The sequence below is a fragment of the Condylura cristata genome, unplaced genomic scaffold (assembly GCF_000260355.1).
Source record: "Condylura cristata isolate star-nosed mole 26May11 unplaced genomic scaffold, ConCri1.0 scaffold00008, whole genome shotgun sequence".
Classification (NCBI taxonomy): Eukaryota; Metazoa; Chordata; class Mammalia; order Eulipotyphla; family Talpidae; genus Condylura; species Condylura cristata.
In genome coordinates this window covers 46,594,975-46,613,798 of record NW_004567109.1, presented here as the reverse complement: position 1 = coordinate 46,613,798, position 18,824 = coordinate 46,594,975, and the positions used below count along the sequence as shown (strand labels likewise).

The 18,824-nt window shown below is 37.5% G+C and overlaps 1 protein-coding gene across 2 annotated transcripts in view; it reads right to left on the bottom strand.

Annotated features, from left to right (window-relative positions):
* The window catches only part of FAM73A (family with sequence similarity 73, member A), a 64,618-nt gene that overhangs the window by 8,958 nt on the left and 36,836 nt on the right, over positions 1-18,824 (bottom strand). For both annotated transcript variants that reach the window (XM_012722704.1, XM_004679138.2), the window contains exons 9-13: positions 8,381-8,499; positions 8,154-8,226; positions 7,438-7,524; positions 4,376-4,474; positions 1,318-1,452 (exon numbers count right to left, since the gene is read on the bottom strand). In XM_012722704.1, the coding sequence (XP_012578158.1) occupies positions 1,318-1,452; positions 4,376-4,474; positions 7,438-7,524; positions 8,154-8,226; positions 8,381-8,499 (513 nt within the window). The remainder of the gene's footprint in view (positions 1-1,317; positions 1,453-4,375; positions 4,475-7,437; positions 7,525-8,153; positions 8,227-8,380; positions 8,500-18,824) is intronic.

Here is an 18,824-nt window from a genome sequence, read left to right as displayed (position 1 = left end):
AACATGCCTTTCATGGCTAAAATAAATTTGAGGGAAAGCAGATTTCCTAAAGGTACTTTAAAATTTAACACCTGTTGGCACAGTGGATTAAAGCAGAGCAGTAAGAAGCTAACGCCACTTCAGCATGAGTTCGATCCCCACCCTGGAGGTGACCCAGATGGCGCAGCAGACCTTTCCTGACCCACCCACTGCTCCCCTCAGCAGTGTATTTCATGGATCTGCCTGTTCTGCCCCCCACTCTGTCTCTGGTGAATCCTCTCACCACCCTTGCACCTCTGGCTTGTACCCCAGTTCTGTATAAATAAATAAATATTAAAAAAAATTAACACCAGCAATTTTCAAAGTAATTGTGAAATATAGCCAATTAGCACATGTTTTAAAAGGGATCCAAACTTCATCACAAATATCTACCACTTACTTCCAGGTAGACACTTAAGGAGTAACAAAAAATAGAGAGCTAAGTATGAAAAACAATAGAAACAGGAAACATTTGAAGTATAGAATGTAGTCCAAAATTGCTTTCTTTTTAGACATATGTATTTTGTTCTCCCATACTTTTAAAATAATATTTGGGAATAGAAATCTCCAAATTTTCCATTTAAAAATATTTCTCTATTGTCTCGTTTCTTTAATTGAAGTAACACTAGTTTACAATACTGTATATGATTTAGGGGGGTAGGTTCACACCTCCACAGATGGATGTCACCACACCACACCCAACACAGAAGCTCCCATAGTACTTTACCACAGATCACTGGAACCCCTCTCCTCCTTGGGCCAAGTATCTCCACTTCTACCTGGCAGTCTCAATTATGCAGTCTTATTACCAGGGTTTGTTTTGATTTAGTTTGTCAGTTTCTTTGCTTTGTTTTTCTATGTTCCATTTCTGAATCAGATTATCTGGTATTTGTCTTTCTTCTTCAGACTTGTTTCATTGAACATAATCTCCTCCATTTTCATATGTCATTTTTTTTTTCAGTTCAATTGCAGTATTTCAGTTTAGTTGTAGAATTAATTCAGTTACAATTTTTGTTAGACCTGAGCTAGTTAGAAACATCATTTTTGGTTTGTTAGTTTGGAAATCTGAAGAAACTACTGGATTCTACTAGTCAGAACAGGGGTTGGTAAAACTGTCAAAAGATGAATTTCAACTGAAGATGTTATGTATCATACATATCTGATCTGATTATCAAAGGATAAGCTTAGTTTCCAAATTAGTCATTATTCAACCAGATATATATGTAAATCTTACTAGCCTTTCAAGTTCTGACTATTTTTCATCAAGTTTAAATAGTTGAGAGGTAAACCATCACTTACAGTTTCTTTGAAAGAGGAGTTTAGCCAGCGATTATTTACTACATTTTGTATGGATGTAGGTGGATTTTCCAAATCTTCAAAGGAATCCATTAATATAAAATCCAGGACAACATCATAAAAATTTAGATTTTTCACCTGCATTAGGTTATAAGAATTAAAACAGAAATTATTATTACAGAGAGTTGAGATAAAATCTGAAACAGAGCTTTACACTTTGTAATACCAGAATCTTATTAGTTGTATCATATATTTCAGACAAAAATAGAGGAAGAGGAGGAACAGATAAGAAAACTCACCACCAGGGGCCTCCCATGTGGCACAGGGGTTAAAGACATAGCACTGTCAAGCTTCTGCAGCTACACAAATTTGATACCCAGCCAGCCAGTTAGCTGACCCACATGGTGCAGCAGATCTTTCCTGTTTCATCTGCTGCTCCCTCAGCAGTGTATTTCAGTCAATCTGCCTGTTCTACTTCCCACTCTGTCTGGTTAATCCTCTCACTCCCTACATCTCTGGCCTGTACCCCAGTTCTTGTATGCATAAATAAATAAATCTTAAAAAAAAAAAAGGGCTGAAGAGCTAAAAAACACATCTCCAAAGAGGAAATGAAGACATCAAAAAGCATATGGAAAAATGTTCAACATCACTTGGAATGAGGGAAATGCAAATTAAAACTGCAATGAGAAACCATCTCACGCCAGTGAGAATGGCACATATTAAAACAACTAGTAACAATAAATGTTGGCGAAGATGTGGAGAAAAAGGAACTCTCCTGTACTGCTGGTGGGACTGCAAACTATGAAAGCTGTTTGGAGGTTTCTCAAACTGCTAAAAATGGAGCTTCCATATGACCCAGCAATCCTACTCCTAGATATCTATCCAAAAGACACAAAATCACTGATTCAGAAAGACTCCTGCACCACCATGTTTATTGCCACTTTATTTACAATAGGAAAGACATGGAAACAACCCAAATGCCCAAAAGTGGATGAGTGGATTAAAAAGATGTGGTACATAATCACAATGGAATATTACTCAGCAATTAAAAAGATAAACCCATGACTTCTGCAGCAATGTGGATGGAACTGGAAGGGATAATGCTTAGTGAAATAAGCCAGAAAGAAAAATATCAGATGGTTTCACTTATAGCAGGAGTGTAAGGGATCAGGGGAAAAAAAAGTAATTGAAATAAAGAAAAAAGGAAAACTTTTATGGGAGTGAGAGGGGATTGGGATCAAAACTGGGGTGAGACAAGTGTACAGGACAATGGTGATGGCACACAGGTGGTGGTGGGTGAAACGGTGGATTACAACCAAAATGAAAAAATGCCCAAAATGAAGAATGACGTAAAAAATTAAAAAAAAAAAATGCAGTCAGGAAAACAGACAATAACAAATAATTTCACAAATATATAACTAAGCTAAGAGGTGCACTGCAAAGGAAAAAGTAGATGGTATCATGAGAGTTGAGGATGGAGATGCTAATTTAGACTGGATGGAAGAGGCTTTTTTCAGGCATGTGATATCCCAGATGTAGGAAATCTTTCAAAAACTTAAAGGTAAGAAGGAACACAGTGGTGCTGAGTCAAGGAAAATCACTGAAAGTGTGCTCCGCTCTCTGTAGCAGAAAGCACAAGGTGAGTAACTAGATACAAGGAGGAAGGCCAGGTTCTGCAGAGTTTATTGTCCATTTTATCATCCAGTAGCTGAGGGGTAGGCACAGGAATGAGGTGGACAGGAGAAAGAGGATCAGATTTGTGTTTCCTAAGGACAGTTTTGGCAGCAATGTGACAGTGACAGGAGTGTATGTCCGGAGGTCGGGGAGGGCAGAGTAGGCAGGGAGTCAGGCAATATGAACACTCTAGAGTAGTCCAGGAAAAGACAACAGCTACTCAGATTAAGATGTGGCTGGCAGGTAGAAAGAAAAGTGAAGAAATGGAAAGATATTTAGGAGTTAGAATTATTAAGACTTCGAGATAGATATATGATGAAGTAGGAGGAGATCACGAAGGTGAGTCCCAGGTTTCTGGTCTGCATGACATGACTAAAGACTTCTTCACCATGAGAGGGGACAAATGAGAAGGAAAAACATGCTCCATTGTCTTTGTAGATACTACGTTCTTTGTCTAGAAAGGCTAACTAGGCCATAACAACTACTTTGTAATTTTTAAAAAGATTTATTTTTATTAGCATACAATAACTGAAGTGTCGGCCAGAGGTACAGGGGAGAGAAGCTTCACCAAAGGCAGAATGGGGAGCAGAACAGGTGGGTTTTACTGAAATGCACTGCTGAGGGGAGCCCACCAGGGAGGCCCCCCTTACAAACTCTTTCAGTTTCTATTACAGCAGCATATTCTAGACTCATCATGTACTCGACTCTTCCTAAAGCAGACAATAGCCATTTCTCCAGGAAGCCTTAGTTCCTTTTTAGTGGAGAGAGGTACTTAGAAGACAAGATCTATAAGGGAGGGTTAGTGTCTTTTGAGGCACTGTTGCTCTTAATTCCTCTTGAAGAGCAGAGATAGGAAGTATATTTATCTTTAGGTATATGCAAAACTTTCTATCTGTATTGATTTCCGTATAGATACATACTGTAAACTATGAGTTCACACTGACAGCTACAATTCCAATCCCTGCTTTTTATACTTTCCTTCTCTGACAGTGAGAAACCTGGCTCTGATTATCCTTAGTATATTTAATTATTTGTTTGACCCTATGTATGTAGTTAATTCCCCGCCCTTACTATCCCATCTGCATCTTGCATAGATCATCATTACCATCCTGCTAATGGCTGATAATTGACTTCTGGATGGAAGGAAGAAAATTAAGATAGAATGAAGGAAGAAAGAAAGGGAAGAAGAAAAGGTTTTTCTTAAAAAAAAATAATATTTTCAACTGTTGCCCCAATGTATGAATACTGGTAATGACTTTCTCATAATCACCATCACACAGTTGGTTTTACTGCCACTTAACACAGATAGGGACATTGAGCTTCAAATTGTGTAACATTATATGTAAATAACTAAATGGAACAAATACTATGAAAAATTTTAACTTACTCCTCTAGCCGCAAGTTCCATTTCAGTACTATCCCAGTGATCTGTCTGCTCCAAAAAATAGATCATCTCATCAAAAACATCTTCAAACTTCTTTGGATTCTGTAGAAGAAAACATATTTGAAAACTCAAACTCAACTTTATAATTAGTTTAAAGTCTACAAAGTAAATGAATTACTCTTCAGTAAGTTTGTTAGCTTGTCATTCTTTTAGGTAATGGAATTAAAATATATTTTCAAACTATGCCATATTCATTTTAGTTTAGTACTTTGTTCTGCCAACATTTTGCAGAAGCAAAGATTAAGACTATTAGTAAAATGTCATATGCAAACTGCTTACTACTCAAATATGTATGCCTATTTAGGTCAGTTCTTCAGATGAAAATTTGAAGACAAACTGCAAATCTTTATGTTACTGTTATAGTCACTTAAAAATAATAAGCTGAAAGCAACAAAATGGGCATCTGGAACCTCAAGAGGGAGATGCCTTGGCATCACAAGGACAGGACACTCTTCCAGAATTCAACCACAAACACATGGAAGATTTTATTTATCAAATACAGAGTTCAAAATTGCCATATAAAAAAAAATCCAAAGAATTGGAAGGACATTCAGAAAACAGAATGATCTGAGAAATACAATTAATTAACAGAAAATAGAAACAAAAGCTTTAGATGTGATACAGGATATAAAAAGATCAACAGAGCTAGAGACAGAAGGTTCTGGAGAAAGCTATGAAAGCAGAATACACCACAGGAAGATCCAGTCAGTGACCTCAAAGATGATGATACGCAAAGGATCCAGGTGCAAGGAAAAGAAAAATACAAGAAACAATAATGAAGAAATACTGAAAAATTTATCCGACATCACACAAGACAACACAAGATACACAAATATTCCAGGGGGAAAGAGAAAGAAAAGAGATATTACTCAAAGAAATTATCAAGTGAAGTTTTCCAAACCTCAGGAAAAAATCAAAGATACAAGTCTATCAAGCTAGGACCTCCCTGGTGGCCTAGCAATTAAGTAAATCTCAGCACTATCACTGCTGCAATCTGAGTTCAATCCCCGGCTGGGGAGGTGACCCAAATATGGCACAGCAGACCTCTCCTATCTCGCCTGCTGCTCCCCTTAGCAGTGTATTTCAGTAAATCTGCCTGTTTTGCTCCCCACTCTGCCTCTGGTGAATCCTCTCTCCTCTCTCTGTCTATGTCTCTGTCTCTCTCTTTCACACACACACACACACATACACATACACACACACACACACATCCCTCTGGCCTACACCTCAGTTCTTCTGTGTGTTTTTTTTTTTTTTTTAAGTCTATGAAGCTAAAAGAACACTTCATTAGGGTCCTCCCTGGTGGCAAAATGGTTAGAGCACAACACTACGATGCTACCCTCAGCCACTGCAGGAGTCAATCCCAGCCAGGGAGGTGACCCATATGGCACGCAGACTTCTGTCTTGTCCACTGCTCCTCTCAGCAATGTATTTCAGTCAATTTGCCTATTCTGTCCCCTGCCTGTCTCTGGTGAATCCTCTCAGCACCACCACCCCACACCTTTGGCTTGTACCCCAGTTCTTGTATGCATAAATAAGTTAACCTTTAAAAAACAAAAAAAAGAACATTTCAGTAGCTAAATGTAAAGAGACTTTTAACACACTGGTGCAACTACCAAGAGTTCAAGATAAAAGAAAGAATACAGAAGGTGGCTGGAGGGGAAAGCAGATAATCTATAAAGGTACTCCAGTCAGGTTTACATATAAACAAGGAGAGAATGGAATGACATTTCAAAATACTTGAAGATAAAGACTGCCAGCCAAAAATACTATACCCTGCAAGACCCTCCTTCTTCCTGCAAGGGAGATAAAAGTTTTCCCAGACAAACAGAAAATGAAGGATAGAGAGTGCAAACATTAGCCCTCCCCTACAATAAATGTCAAAAGGAGAGCTCTTCTATCCAAGAGAAGAAAATCCCCCCAAAATTAAATAAGGAAACAGATCTAGGAAATTAAAGGCAAACCAGCAGCAGCAAATCTTGATACATCAAATAATAACCTTAATGTAAGTGAACCGAACTCACCAGTCAAACGTTAGAGTGTAGCTAGCTGGATCAGAAAACAAAATGCAAATTTCTACTGCCTCTGAGAGATGAACCTGAACTTCAAAGGTTTATAGAGGCTCAAAGTAAATGGTCAGAAACCAATTCTACAACATAAACAGGATACCCCTTGCCCCACCAAAATTAAGACAGGGACAGCCATACTTATATGAGAGGAAATAGACTTCCAGCTAAAAAAGGTAACAAGAACAGGAATGGTCATTATGTAATGATTAAGGAACAATACACAAGCAATACAACACTCATCAATATATATGTACCAAACAAAGGAGGAATATACAAAACAATACACAAAACAACTACTAACAAGCCTGAAAACAAACACTGACAGCAACAGGCTAGCTATCAACAGTCCACTCTCCTCTATGAACAGGTCAACCAAGCAGCAAACCAGGTATTCAAATGTCTCACGGGAAGCCTCTTTCTGGTGTGTGTATATGTGTCTTTCCCTCCCCAGCCATCTGGACACAATTTGCATAAGGGGAAGTGATTCCTTATAGTCTTAATGAAGTTCTTGTCATTACTTTTGCCTCTTTTAGTCCCGTGAAGGTAAGAGGCAATTTAATCATTATTTCTAGATTTCTGAGCTCTACACTTATTTCCTGGAAACTTTTTATTGAACAGAATGGAAGGAAGTAAGAGAAGTATTAGATATAATAATAGTGTTAGGTGTAGTTGCTGATCTAATGATGAATCTCCCATGATGATCCCAGACTTTATGGCAAATAAATAATTTATGATAAACGACTTGGTGAAAATGGAGTGGACTCTACACATGGAAAATAAGTCAACCCAAGTAGAAATTAATGCTCTCTGGATTATTTATTCTTGAATCTTGGCAACTGTCTACAAAAAACCTCTTCTAATTAAAATTTAATGTATTTTATGTTTCATTACAACTAAACCTACAACAATAAAAAAATTACCAACAAACAAATATACCTTTCTTGCTTTCACAATTAATGCTGATAGAATTTTCCTTCCACTCTCAGCAAGGAATATTCTGTTGGCTGTTTCTGAAAGAATTACCTGAAAAGATATCCAAACAAAGGAAACCAAGACCTATCATTAATGTGAAAGTCTTTGGAATACATCTATGAATTGATGCATTCTATCTGGTACTCTTTCTGGTACTCTAGGTAAAGCAGAGAGAGTTCTAATTTACTAAAATCAAATGAGTTTTTAAAATCCATAATCAAAAAAAGATTCTAAGATAAATCTGTATTTAAATTCTGTTCAATTTAATATTAAAAGTCCAAAATAAATGTCCATCTAGTCCAAAGCAGGAAAATAAAGACAATTTTGTTGTTAAACAAGCATCTCATTTTAGGATTTTACAACTGGTTCAAAGAAAAAAATTTTGAACACTTAGTAATTGATAATAAGACTGTTTTTTCATTTTAAGCAGACATTTGTATACATCTCAAGCATCAAATTTCCTGTTTTAATAAAATATACTCTACGTGGGAAGCCATGGGAAAGGACAATGATGAATGAACGGATTCCGTAGGCAGGAGAAATAAACTTAACAGGCCTTGCATTTGCCATTAGGAATAAAGACAATAAGGGGTAAAAAGCTGTTCTGTTTATATGCAGTAGTATTCTGTAGCATGAAGGTGGGTTGAGTGGCTAGAGGAAATCATTAAAAAAAAAAATACCTGAAAAGCCTGTCGAATACAGTGAAGTTTGGCAAGAAAATCACTGTCTCCTAGGCACTCCAACATCTCAGTCCTATAATAAACAGAGGAGACAATTGTTAAACTGCATTCAAGATCAAGCCTACTACAAATTTGGACTAAAATAGGCTTAACTTTAGAGCCATAATATAAAACACATCTTTTCAATATTGACAGAACATAAAAATTTTGTTGAATCTTAATGGTACCTAAGCACTCGTGAGTAAATTTTTCCTTCTTCAACTAAGTGCATGGCTTCTTCATAGAAAGGGCAATGGCAAAGGGACTCCAGACTGTAGGTATGCCGCACTTCTCTGTGTTCTGCAAGCTAAGAATACAGTGGGTTAAAACAGACTGGACTAAGGCCCTCCCTGGTGGCACAATGGGTTAAGGAGCAGCACTGCAAGCTAGCAGCAGCCACTTCAGTGTTAGTTGGATCCCCAGCCTTGTAGGTGACCCACACGGCACAACAGACCACTACTGACTGGCCCACTGCTCCCCTCAGTAGTGTAGTTCATTAATCTGCCTGTTCTGCTCCCTACTCTGTCTCTGGTGAATCCTCTCACTGCCCCTCACCCACCTCTGGCCTGTACCCCAGCTCTATATGCATAAATAAATAAATAGTTAAAAAAAGAACAAAACTTTGTAACAAGCTTAGTTCATATTGAAACCATCTATTTAAATCTATAGGAGGCACACAAAAGCAGTATCTTATTGTTCATGAATAAGAACCAAGGATAAAGCATTGCAAAAAGACGAGGGCCTCGCTGCTAGTGCAAGGATTAAATGTCTCAGCATTATCAAGTTATTGCCAGTCCCTGAGGCATGAGTTCCATCCCTGTCTGGTGCAGTGAACCTCTCCTGTCTTGCCCACAGCCCCCCTCAGCAGTGTATTTCAGTGGAACTGCCTACTCTGCTCTTTACTCTGTCTCTGGTGAATCTTTTGATCTTCCCCCTTTCCCTCCCCCCCCATCTTTGACCCGCACCCTGGCTCTTGTATGCATATATAGATAAAAAAATAAATCTTTCAAAAATAAGAGGGCTTTATCAGCCATCCACTGAATGCTTACAAGTATTATAACTCACATCATAAAATAATGTAGAACTTTATATAAAAACACTGAAATATATTCAATTAGTCTAATTCTAAGGAATTTTTCTTCTATGTAGATCTAACATTTGTATAACTGAAAGACATGCACTCCAGCTAGCATAGCAACTCTACAAACAGAATTCCAGTCTTCTGACATTCATTTTAGAAACTGTCAACTAAGCAAGAAAATCTTTTTTTTGCCAGGTGATCTATTTAAATGGTAGGATATAGGGTTTGTTTATTTATTTTAAAAGTTCTGTTGTGAAATAAGTCACATACCATAAAATTTGGACAGAGTACAATTCAGACCTTTTTAGTATTCACTGCATTGTGCAATAAACACCATGTTTTAATTCAAGAATATTTTCATCACCTCAATTAAAAAAGCCCCTAGCCTCAAGCAGTCCCATCTCATTCCCCCTTCCTTCTAGACCCTGGAAACCACTACTCTATTTTCAGTTTCTGTTGAGTGTACTACACTGCAAACTTCCAATGAATGGAATCAAACAATAAGCAATCTTGATGTTTAGCTTCTTAGAGTATTCTCAAGCTTCACTAGGATGTAGCATGTATAAGTACTTTATTATTTTTAATGGCTGAATTATGCAAATATACCACATTTGCTTATCTATTCCTCAAATGGTAGTCATATGAGTCATTCTCACACTTTGGCAATCAAGCACTAGCATGCTTTGAACATTTGTGTACAAGTTTTTACATGAGTATGTTTCCTATTCTTTTGAGTGTATTTGTAAGAATGGAAGAGTCTAATGGTAATTCTATATTCAACTTTTTGAGCAATTGCCAAACTGTTTTAGAAAGTAGTCACATCTCTTGTTAACCCTGTTTATCTTTTCTTTAATCATCATTCCCCTAGTGGCTTGATCTCCATAAGAAGCAGTGATGCTGGGTGTCTTTCAGTTCCCCATTGGCCTTGTATCTCTTCTTACAAGAAAGACATATTCAAATCCTTTGCCCATTTTTAAATTGCACTATTTATCCATTTTTTTATGATTTTACATATCGATAGATATGATTGTTTTGTGAATTTGTGATTTATTTATTTTTATTTAAATAATATAATAGTTTATCCATTTATTTTTTAAGATTTATTTTATTTATTCATGCATACAAGAACTGGAATGTAGGTCAGAGATGCAGTGGGTGAGAGAATTCACCAGAGGCAGAGTGGGGAGTGGAACAGGCAGATCAACTGAGATAAACCACTGAGGGGAGCAGTGAATGATACAGGAGAGGTCTGTGTCACCATATAAGTTTGACCCCTGGCTGGGAATCCAATTTGTGCTGCAGTGGTTGGTGATAGCTTGATAGTGCTGAGACTAAACTCCTTGTACCCCTGGAAGGCCCCCTATTTGTCCATTTATTATTGAGTTGTAGCCATTTTTTGCATTTTCTAGATTTAAGTCCTTTATTAAGTATATGAATTAGGGCCCTGGTGGTGCAATGTATTAAAGCACAGCACTATGTGCTTTTAACTCCAGGGGTATCACTGGAGTTGGATCCCCAGTCAGGGAGGTGACCCACATGGCGCGGCAGACCTCTCCTGACCAACCCACTCCTCCCCTCGGCAGTGTACTTCATTGATCTGCCTGTTCTGCTCCCGCTCTGCTTCTTGTGAATCCTCTCACCACCTCTGTACTTCTGGCCTGGACCCACTTCTGTATGCATAAAAAAATAAATCTTTTAAAAAATATATGAATTATAAATATGTTCTCATGTTTTAGTGTCTTTTCACTTTCTTATAGGTAGGGGACTTTTGAAGAAAAGTTTTTATTTGTGTTTCTTATAGAGCCCAGTGACATATTTTCCTTTTATCTTAACTTTTACTTCCTGCTTGGACAGAATATCAACATTAGTTACAGCTGAGAGGTTAGGGATTTAAAACATCATTCTTGGACATATGGAGAGCCAGCACATACTTGCAACCTCTTAGATTCCCAGGAAAACAAGACTGATTCAATACCCCTATAAACATTGTTGTGACCAGCCTAGCCCCATCTGGTCCACCACCTTAGGCAGCTGTAATGTGAAAACAATCGCTAAAGACGGCTTTCAGCAAAGGTTGAGGGGAGGTATAGAACTTCTTGCACAGTGTAAGCTCTGAGTCAGGTCAAATAAAGACAAGCCCTGTGATTAGAGCTTTGCAGGGAGCTGATGTTCAGGTCAAAATCTGACAATTTGTTAGGGGGAGGGCTTTTAGGAAACTTCGAAGTCATTAAGGTTTTTTTCAAGTGGCTGTCAGACTCCAGGTTTTCAGCTACCACAATTGTGAGTCTGATGGTTTTCAAGACTATTGTGGGAGAGAGGGGTGACAGTAAAGCAACTTAAAAATCAGGAAGTAACTGTTCATAAAGAGATTCGGCAATTTTGCTTAAATAAATGCTCCTTCAATGTTTGCAATTCGTTCATTAATTTTCAGAGCTCTGAAAATTTTAACTTTTGACAATTTTTTGCCAACGACTGTGCTTTTGTGAGGTTTTTTTTACTATTCCTTAAGTGCTTCTCCATGCTATAGTTGTGACATTTTGTAAGTACACATTGTGTTATGCTAAATGCTTTAAAGTTGATTATAATTTAATCTTCACAACAGTGTATAAATTAGCTGCTATTATTATCCACATTTTACAAATTAAAATAATATTTAGATTAGCAGGAACTTACTTCAAGTTCTACAACTAAATGGTAGAATTTAACCCAAGTTATTTATTCTAGCACACATACCCTAAAATAGCAAACTATAGTTTTCTATATATAACCCTTATTCTCAAAGTCAAGAGGAAAACATGTTTTGGTCTAAGCAATATTTATCATAGTATAAATATCACTTAGCTCAGCGGCAAAAAAAAAGTAAACAGAAATGACAATTCCTGACAGTCTCTACTCTAAGTAATACTTCTGTTCATAATTTAAGGAAAATCTATTACATTTAAAAGGCAATGTGTTTTTGAAGTTAAGAAAAATAACTTTAGAGGTTGAAACATACTTAGAAAGGAAATCCTATAGAAAATAGTTTAAAATTTGGTACCATTGTCATAATAAATATGATCTATCTATATACACTAATCAATTAAAAAAATCGTAAAGCAGAAAATGGGGCTTCAATTATACTCTACTAAAAAGAGAAACAAATCCAACAATGAGAGATTCCAGAAAGACATTTTGATTTATTAGTCTTTCTTATTTGTTGTTTTCACTGAAGTAATCTTTTAAAATAAATATCTTAAAATAGGCTTGCAGCTGTGAAAATATATCATATTAAATATTTGATAATAGCTAATACTTCATTAACTGTTCTTAAGAGACAAGAACTGAGAAACATTTATTTAAGTCATGAATTTTAAACTTTAAGCAAATCACTAAAATGATTGGCTACATTTTCGTTTTAGAATATATCTTACAGGGCCCTCCTTGGTGGCACACTGGGTAAGGACACAGCACTGAAAGCTAGCTGCAGCCACTCCAGTGTAGGTTCGATCCCCTGTCCTGGAGGTGACCACATGGCGTGGCAGACCTCTTCTGACCCGCCCGCTGCTCCCCTCAGCACTGTACTTCGTCGACCTGCCTGTTCTGCTCCCCACTCTGTCTCTGGTGAAGCCTCTCACTGCCCCTACACCTCTGGCTTGTACCCTAGTTCTGCATAAATAAATAAATCTTAAAAAATATACATACATACATATATATGTATATATATATATATGTATATATATATCTATCTTATAAAAAGAAATTTTGTTCAAAATCCCCTAAATATTTTTTAAAGATTTCAGGAAAAGATCAACATTTTTTTAGAGCTCAGATGTTACTTAGGAAACAGGTCAGTTGCGGTTTCATCCAGCATATGGAAAAGAACAGTTCTTTTTTGGCTGGCGGAAATGTGAAATTACCTTTATTTCTAAATTAGTCTTTTCCCAAAAGGGCATATTTCAAAACCTCATTTTAATAATTTCAAAAAGAAAAGTAATATTTTACTGGCTTAGAGAAAACAGCATCCTACCTTATTAATTACCTCCCACATTTCACAAGTACTATAATAATGATCATGAAAAAAATCAAACCAACAATAGGAACAGGTAAAACCCATAGATGAAACAGCCAGTGAGACAAAGCTTTAGCTGAAGATTTCACAATCTTAAATTACTTCTCCCCTGCCTTCCATGAAGTACTAGAGGGGCTGGGCTTTATCTTCCTTATTAAGTAATGACTTTGCTGAATGTATAGTAATATTTCACAAACTGCATTTTTTTTTCATAGAAGAACTGGGGTGAAAACCAGAGATGGAGGGGAGAAATGAGAGGACTCACCAGGGACAGAGAAGGAAGCAGAACAAAGGCTGATCCACTGAAATATACTCCTGAGAGGAGTAGTGGATGAAAACAGAGAAGTGAGCTATGCCATGTGAGTCAGCTCCTGGGATCAAACTCAGGCTGTTGAGGCAGGCCATCGAGGTAGTAGCACCGAGACTTAATCCCTAGGCACCAGGGTGGCCCAAAATTTATTTTTTTTCAAAACCTTTCAACAACCATGAAAGAAACATTCAAAGTCCCAAAACTACTCTAAGTAGGATCATGAAATAAGTCATTCCATTGTAGTGATTTATATATTTATATATTTTTAATTTTCTTCTTATTTGTTTATATTTCTTTCAAATCAACCACCGAAAATTTTAAGTAAGACCTGGATTAAAGAAAGTAGGATGAGGGCCCTCCCTGGTGGTGCAACAGGTTAAAGTATTAGCACTACGAAGCAATCCACAGCCACTGTGGCAAGAGTTCAATTCCCACTAACTGATTAAGAAATAAAAAACTAAATAAAGAATGATGTAAAAAAAAAATATATATATATATATAAATAAATCCACGATAACCACCTTCTAAAATGTTCCTCAATGATTCTTCCTGGTACAGATACCTACTCCACTGACTAGGACTAATATGTGTAACCCAGAGCCTACTATGCAAATGATGAACTGTGATTTCTGAGGTTAGATCATAACAGTCATTACTTTCATATCACTCTTGGATCTCTTTCTCTGGGGGAAGCCAGATGCCTATTGTGAAGACACTCACTCAGTGCTACAGGAAAGTCCGTTTGGGGAGCAGCTTAGTTAGGTTTTCTTCCAATAGTTTGTGCCAACTTCCCATTTATATAATTAAGCTACCTTGGGAGCAGATTCTCCAGCTCTGGTTATTTAGATGACAGTAGGCTCAGCCAACATACTTGACTACAATTTCATAAAAACCTCAAGCTAAGCAGCTTTCCCGTCTGCCTGTGACTAGGCAGGCATTTCTTCTCACAAACCTTACCCTTTGCAAGGCAACAGAGGAAATTCTCTGTCCTGTCTGTGCCTGTTTCTTTCTCTTCTTTCTCTTTTACCTGATAAACCTGTCCTTTTTTTTTATTATTAAAGATTTATTTATTTATTCATACAGAACTGGGGTACAGGCACAGATGCGGAGGGTGAGAGGATTCACCAGGTACAGAGTGGGGAGGAGAACAGGCAGATCAACGAAGTACACTGCTGAGGGGAGCAGCAGGTGGGTCAGGAGAGGTCTGCCTCGCCATGTGGATCTCCTTCGGGGAAGGCGGGGATCAAATTCATGCTGAAGTGGCTTATGCTTCTTAGTGCAGTGCTTTAACCCTCTAAGCCACCAGGGAGGGTCGATAAACCTGCCCTTTTAAAATGTAAGGGGGACAACCTCAAGCCAGAACCACCCAGAGAAACTACTTTTAAATTACAGAACCTCAAAAATAATAGTAAACATTTATTGTTTTAAGACACTAATTTTGCAGGATTTATTATAAAGCAACAAATAGCTAACGTAACAGTAGGAACAGTAGTAACGGAAGACACATGAATTTCCAAATGCTAGAAGGTAAGTGTAAGTATATAGATGAAAGAAATGAAGAAGTCATAGTTGAGGGCAATTCAAAAGGGATATAGTTGAGGGAGTGATCTATGCTAAGCAGAGTCTCAAAGAATACCAGGGCTGGAGTTGGCAGAAATCTTTGAAAACAAGTGGTTTACACAATGAAATACCACCTCACCCCAGTGAGAATGGCACATCTTAAAACAATTAGCAACAACAAATGCTGGCGAGATGCAGACAAAAAGGAACTCTCCTGCACTGCTGGTGGGAATACAAACTAGTGCAACCACTATGGAAAACTGGAGGTTCCTCAAACTACTAAACATGGAGCTTCCCTACGACCTAGCAATCCCACTCCTAGGTATCTACCCAAAAGACACAAAAACACTGGTTCAAAAAGATGCCTGCACCCCCATGTTTATTGCTGCTTTATTCACAATTGGAAAGACATGGAAACAACCCAAATGCCCAAAAATGGATGACTGAATTAAAAAGATGTGGTACATATACACAATGGAATATTACTTAGCAACCAAAAAAAAAAGAAACACATGTCTTTTGCAGCAACATGGATGGAACTGGAAAAGATCATGCTTAGTGAAATAAGCCAGAAAGAAAAGGAAAAATACTGGATGGTTTCTCTCATAGCATGAATATAATGGAACAGGCGAGAAAATAATGATAATGATGAACAGCTATATACCAGAGACATTTTGTGGGGGTGGAGTGGGGAATGGGATCAAATAACAGTGGGGGGAGGGAAATGCACTGGACAATGGTGATGGCACATGGGTGAGTTGGTGATGGGAAGCCCAAGGGGATTGCAACTGAGATGGAAAAATGCACAAAACAATGGAAAAATAAAATATGTGTGTGTGTGTGTGTGTGTGTGTGTATGATTACGTACGAACTCAGGGAGAGGGGTGGTAGGTTGGCAACACCACCATGACAACCTGAGCGCGGGGCACAGCCAGCTGTATCACTGCTGCTGAGGGCTACGTGCTGCATGTACCCTTCCTTGGACCCAGCCCGTTCTCAGCTTTCTTACTTATAGGAATTAAAAAATAAAATAAAAGAAAATAAGGGGTTGAAAATGCGAGGTTGGATGAAAGCCTGTGTCCAAACAACAGTACCAGTCCCACAGGTAATTCTACTCCCAATTTCTCCCTTCCACCTCTGAATAGGAAGCCATCTTGCAGAAAAACACATTTTCAACCAGAGTATACATCTCTTCAAAAATTATTTGAACTTTCTAGGGGAGTAAGTTATTTAGGGTGAGTGATGGCAGTCGCAGAGTAAGGCCCTCTTCATGCTGTGTTCAGGTGCATGGTCCCCCAGACTATTTCCAGGCCATCTTAAATAAAGTCTGCCAATCAACACACCTCAAAGAAGTAAACCGAGCCGGTCAGCTTCTGTTCACCTATCCATGGAACAAACAAACAAAACAACATGGCAAACCCACATGCACTACCTAAACTTTCAAATTTGAGAAAAATGAAAGTCTAAGATAAACAGAGGAAATTATTTCCCCAGAGAAAGTAAGATAATTCAAGAAATAGGAACTTTAAAATATATTTCCAGATTATGATTATTCTAAATGTTCACTCTTGTTACTTTGAGTGTTATTAAAACTGGCATTTTGTATTGCTAACTGCTATTAAGTTATAGAGGTGGGTATAAAAAGACTTTCCAAACTTCCATATAAAATATGACTAAAGGTAAATGAATTACAGAAATAAAATTTCCTTTTTAAAGAGCTTCCTACAGCTTAAATATTTAGCACAGAGATGCACATTTCAGAGTGGTAATTCTAAGAAAAACAGCTAAAACTTGCTCTTAAATGACAGTCTCCTTAACAGATGGGAGAATTGAAAAGTAGTCTGTGTGGTGATACCTAATATTAAAAAGCCTTCAGAAAATAGGGGCCTCCCTGGTGGCAAAAGGGGCTAAAGCACAGCACTATGAAGCTAACCACAGCCACTGCAGCACAAGTTCAATCCCCGGCCAGTGGGGTGAACCACAAGCTAGTCCTCTCCTGTGTTACCCTCTGCTTCCCTCAGTAGTGTATTTCAGTAGATACGCCTATTCCCTGCTTTATCTCTGGAGAATCATCTCACCCCCACACCTTTGGCCTGTACCCCAGTTCTTTTATGCATAAATAAATAAATCTTCTTAAAAAATTCTTTTTAAAAAGGCTTCAGAAAACATCACACTAAGTAATGGAATGCCAAAAACAAAAGATCATCTAGTCTATGAACCAGCGTATGTAAAATGTTCACAAGAGGCAAATCTATGGAGACAGAAAGGCTGGAAGTAGTGTGGAGGTAGGCAAGAAAGGTGTGATTAGTAATTAACAAGAGTTTCTTTGATGAACAATAAAAATATTCTAGAATTAGAAAGCAGTGTTAGTTGCACAATTCTGTGAATATCCTAAAAACAACTATACTGTACACTAGATAAATTACAGTAGATGAATTATATCCAAATAAAACTATTAAGTAAAAAAAAATATTTTTTCAGAGAAAATAAAAACGATATTTCCAAAAACGTTTGGCAAAGCTTTATAGGAAAATCTCATTAACCATTTTCACAGATGACTGACCTAACTTAGATAAAAGCTTATGCCAGGACTTTTTCTAATTTAAATAGGCAAGAAATCGTCCTAGAAATTCTGAATAAAGTTTTCTAATAATGACAAATTAATTTCCCAAAGAATTTTGATATTATTTTCTTAATAACTTTCTTCATGAAAATAGTTTTCTCAGGTCCTCCCTGTTGGCAGAGCAGGTTAAAGCACAGCACTAAGAAGCTAAAGCCTCCTTCTGCAGGAGTTCGATTCCTGCCTGCCCTGGAGGAGATCCACATGGCAAGGCAGACCTCTCCTGGCCTGCCCGCTGCTCCCCTCAGCAGTGTACTTCATCCATCTGCCTGTTCTGCTCCCCTCTCTGTCTCTGGTGAATCCTCTCACCCTCCACATCTCTGGCTTGTACCCCAGTTCCATATGAATACATATATAAATCTTTAAAATAATTAGTTTTCTCTAACTTAACAATAAATATTTGACTTAAAAATAATTTTATGTTTCTTGGAAAAGAGTTTATCTCAGAACATTCACAAGCCGAGTTCATTCATTTATACCCTACAAGCATTCCTAAGATATTTCTCATATGTTGGAAGAAGCTTCTTGTGGTATTTGTGCATTTTGTTTTTCCATAAAGATTTAACAATGTAAAATATATATAAAAATTTTTAATTAAAAAGCAAGGTTATATAATCTACAACAAAGTGGCTATAGTTTATAATACTGTATTACATATAGAAAAGTTGCTAAGATGGTATATGTTAAAAGTTTTCATTATAAGAAAAAAATTATAAATATGTATAGTGATGGATGTTAACTAAATATATTATGGTGATTATTTCCTAGTGTATACATATGTCAAATCGCTGTGTTGTATACGTAAAAATAATATAATGCTATGTCAATTATATCACAGGCCCTCCCTGGTGGCGCAGCGGGTTAAAGCACTGCACTGAGAAACTAAAGCCACTTCCGCATGAGTTCGATCCCCTCCTGCCCGGGAGGTGACCACATGGCGCGGCAGACCTCTGCTGACCCGCCCGCTGCTCCCCTCAGCAGTGTACTTCGTCCATCTGCCTGTTCTGCTCCCC